The following is a 2,982-nucleotide window of genomic DNA, read 5'->3' as shown; positions in this document are numbered from 1 at the left end:
CGCGTAAACATAAAACCATGTCTGCATTTGTGACGACAAACACGACAAACAACATGCGCTACTCTACACTGCTCAAAACTCACGTTTGAATCATCAGTGGCAAATATGAAAAGCCTTTGTGTGTAGACGGCATTGTAGGCTACTTTCCCAGGTTCAGGAAACAGTCCTCCGTAAAATGCGCTGCACACATCTGATTATTTGGTTTGAACTGTTCTGGAACAGTGTTGTAAATACAAATTAACCACTGATTTCTAGTTGTGTCCTCTTTTGGAAGGCCAAACAAAGTAGTTTCGCTTTCACACGGAAACACAGTGTCTCCACGACATGGCGGTGGCAGCAACAATACTACAGCGAGAATCGAAGTTACTCCTTCTTTCTTTGCGTGAACATTTGGGCAGTGTTATGCAAATCTTCCCACACAGTGACGTAGACATGTGGGGGCGTGTTTAAACGAGGTGTTTTAGGAAGGCGTGGACGAGTCTTAACTTTTATAAAGAATATCTCTTTGGGTTTGAGACTTTAGTCTTTGCAACTTTAGGGATCTTATCTATTCACAAACAGCTTGTAACACTCCAAAGAGAAAGGAAAACTTGAAAACGCATCATATGACCCCTTTAAGGTTTTGCAAACTGCAGAGAAGCAAAATGGCGGTGAATGGTCTATTCACATCAAGAGTGAAACAAAATATGCGGTTGGCTTAAGGAAACTCAAATTCACGCCTGTACTATAGAGTGCAAAGTTTGGTGTGTTTTGTTTGAGGAATACTCAATCTGGTTTTGTGAGTGAGACAAGTAAAGAACAGCTGTTGCAGAAATCACCTGTCTGGCATCTATATTTAAGCAGCACATACAGTATATGTTACTGTGAGTGTAATCTGATCCCAATATATATATCTGATCACATATATTTTTTTTCTTATCTTAAAATGAACTTTATGCATTAATGTATGAACTAGAACAACAAAACTTCAATCAAGATTCTTTATATCCTTAGTATACTGACAAGTTTTCTTGAACTCAACAGAGTGGCACTCAGGACTGACTGAGTGTCTCCAGCATGACTCAACATGTCCATCACAGCATTACATACAGTACAACATATGATCTACCCAGCAGATAATGACAGATAGCCTGAGGAATCTAGAACAAGTCATTAAATCTGTGGCTTTGTGTTTTGTGACAGCAAAACATGAAGTGGGAAACCCAAAAGGTTAGATACATAGATACATTGTGCAACACATTATCGAAGGAAGCCTGGTTAACCCAGGTAAATGTCTGGACCACATTGATGTGTACTGCAATAGTTCTTAAGACACTATTGTGAAACCAGGCTTCATTCACCTAAATGGAAATCATATTTAGTGTCTGAAAAATTGCTCTCCTATATTCCCCATATAGTGCACAACTAGGGTGCCTTTCATAGAAAATAGTAAATTAGTGAAGTGGCCAATTTAAATTTAGCTTTAGTCTGAGACAGGTGGTATTTCTAATTTAAAGGGGAAGGGCTATTCTTGTCTAAAAGCCTATTACTGCATATCAAATCTAGTTTTGTTGGCATTTAGAATTACACTAGAATACAGGTCAAATTAAACTGGCACTTTAAAAGTAATACAACTTTTTTGTATTAAGCCTTTATCTGCTGGTATGTCTTAGAGTTGAAATAAAATGTAATAATAGCAATTAAATTGTATGAAACTTTTGGTTTACATTTTAAAATCAAGCTAAATTTATTAAAATTAATATATCTTTATTTTCTCATTGTGGACCTATTTAAATTCACATACACGTTGAAATACAGCAGAGGTGGTCAGGGTATAATTGTTGAAATTCTTCATTATGTTCATAATATCTTTCCATCGATAAAGAAATTGGGCTGGCAAGAAGGTTTGTAAATGATGACTATTCAGGGCTAAACTATTCCCGATGTGAATCAAACTGCGTGTCACTTCCTGTTTACTTAAAGTCACACCTAACAATAGCACAACACAACCTACATTTCCATTAATCATGTAAGGAAACATTGTTTCCTTTAGTTAAAGCTGTCCTGAATTAAGATCGTTGAGATGACATTTTGTGAGGTATGTTATCTTCAGATAAGTGGGAAATGCAAACAAATTAAAGATGAAGTGTCAAAGAAGTGCTCACATGAGATCAGGTCTGTGTCTGTGGATGATGGCACAGAAGGCCAGTCCATCTCTGAAGGATGAAGACATGTTTGTAATGTCCACATTATTGTAATTTTCACACTGGTTCCTGCACCAGTTCTGCAAAGCTTTTAGAGAGCCCATGGTCGAGATTCCAAAATCCACACCTATACCCTGCTCCTGAAATACACATGAAGACCCAAGAGTTCATGAGAGACCCTCTTCCACATGTCTCTGTCCGGTACAGTTAGATCGATCCTGCTGTCTGAATTCTAGACGATCTCATTCGATCAAAGTAAGCAGTACTCCGAAGAAAAAAATCAGCACACACCAATGGAGTCAAACTCCAACTTCAGTTACAAGCTTGAATGCCCGTCTTTTAAAATGAGACATCAATGATACTTCGATTTGCGACGTTCAACTTCAAAAACAATACAAAGTCAAACGCAGGACAATAATAGGCCTGACAGTTAAATATTCTTTTAGGCGTAGCGTCTAGTGTGTACTGATGAATTCGGTGTACAGAAGCGTCTAGACGCGTACAACCAATAAATTCCTTGTCAAAATAAAAGTCATGGCCAAAATAAATACAAAACAAATCTTAAAAACAATATTTGATTTATTTGTAGACTCTGGGTTGATGTTTTTTAATTAACATTTTATTTTAATTATTATATGCACAACAATAATATAATTTAATCGTTTTATCCAGACTTTCATACTTAAACTATGTCCCATCAAAAACGAATTCTGAGTACGTGTTTAAAACCGTGCTGGTTCACAAAGAGTGAAATGAACAAAACATAATACTAACTGAATTTAAAAAAAAAATATATATA

At 36.5% G+C, this 2,982-nt stretch overlaps 1 protein-coding gene across 4 annotated transcripts in view; it reads right to left on the bottom strand.

The window, feature by feature from the left end:
* LOC107716893 (MICAL-like protein 1) overlaps nucleotides 1–2,683 on the bottom strand; it is an 18,753-nt gene extending 16,070 nt beyond the window's left edge. For 3 of the 4 annotated variants that reach the window (XM_016523498.1, XM_016523502.1, XM_016523501.1), the window contains exon 1: nucleotides 2,145–2,683. In XM_016523498.1, the coding sequence (XP_016378984.1) occupies nucleotides 2,145–2,287 (143 nt within the window). In that variant the 5' untranslated portion in view covers nucleotides 2,288–2,683. The remainder of the gene's footprint in view (nucleotides 1–2,144) is intronic. The other variant, XM_016523500.1, reaches the window with a different exon arrangement.
* Nucleotides 2,684–2,982: the final 299 nt, after the last annotated feature.

The sequence above is a fragment of the Sinocyclocheilus rhinocerous genome, unplaced genomic scaffold (assembly GCF_001515625.1).
Source record: "Sinocyclocheilus rhinocerous isolate Xijiao unplaced genomic scaffold, SAMN03320098_v1.1 scaffold59, whole genome shotgun sequence".
In the NCBI taxonomy this organism is placed as follows: Eukaryota; Metazoa; Chordata; class Actinopteri; order Cypriniformes; family Cyprinidae; genus Sinocyclocheilus; species Sinocyclocheilus rhinocerous.
The sequence above is the reverse complement of the archived record's forward strand: the minus strand, read 5'-3'. Positions and strand labels throughout refer to the sequence as shown.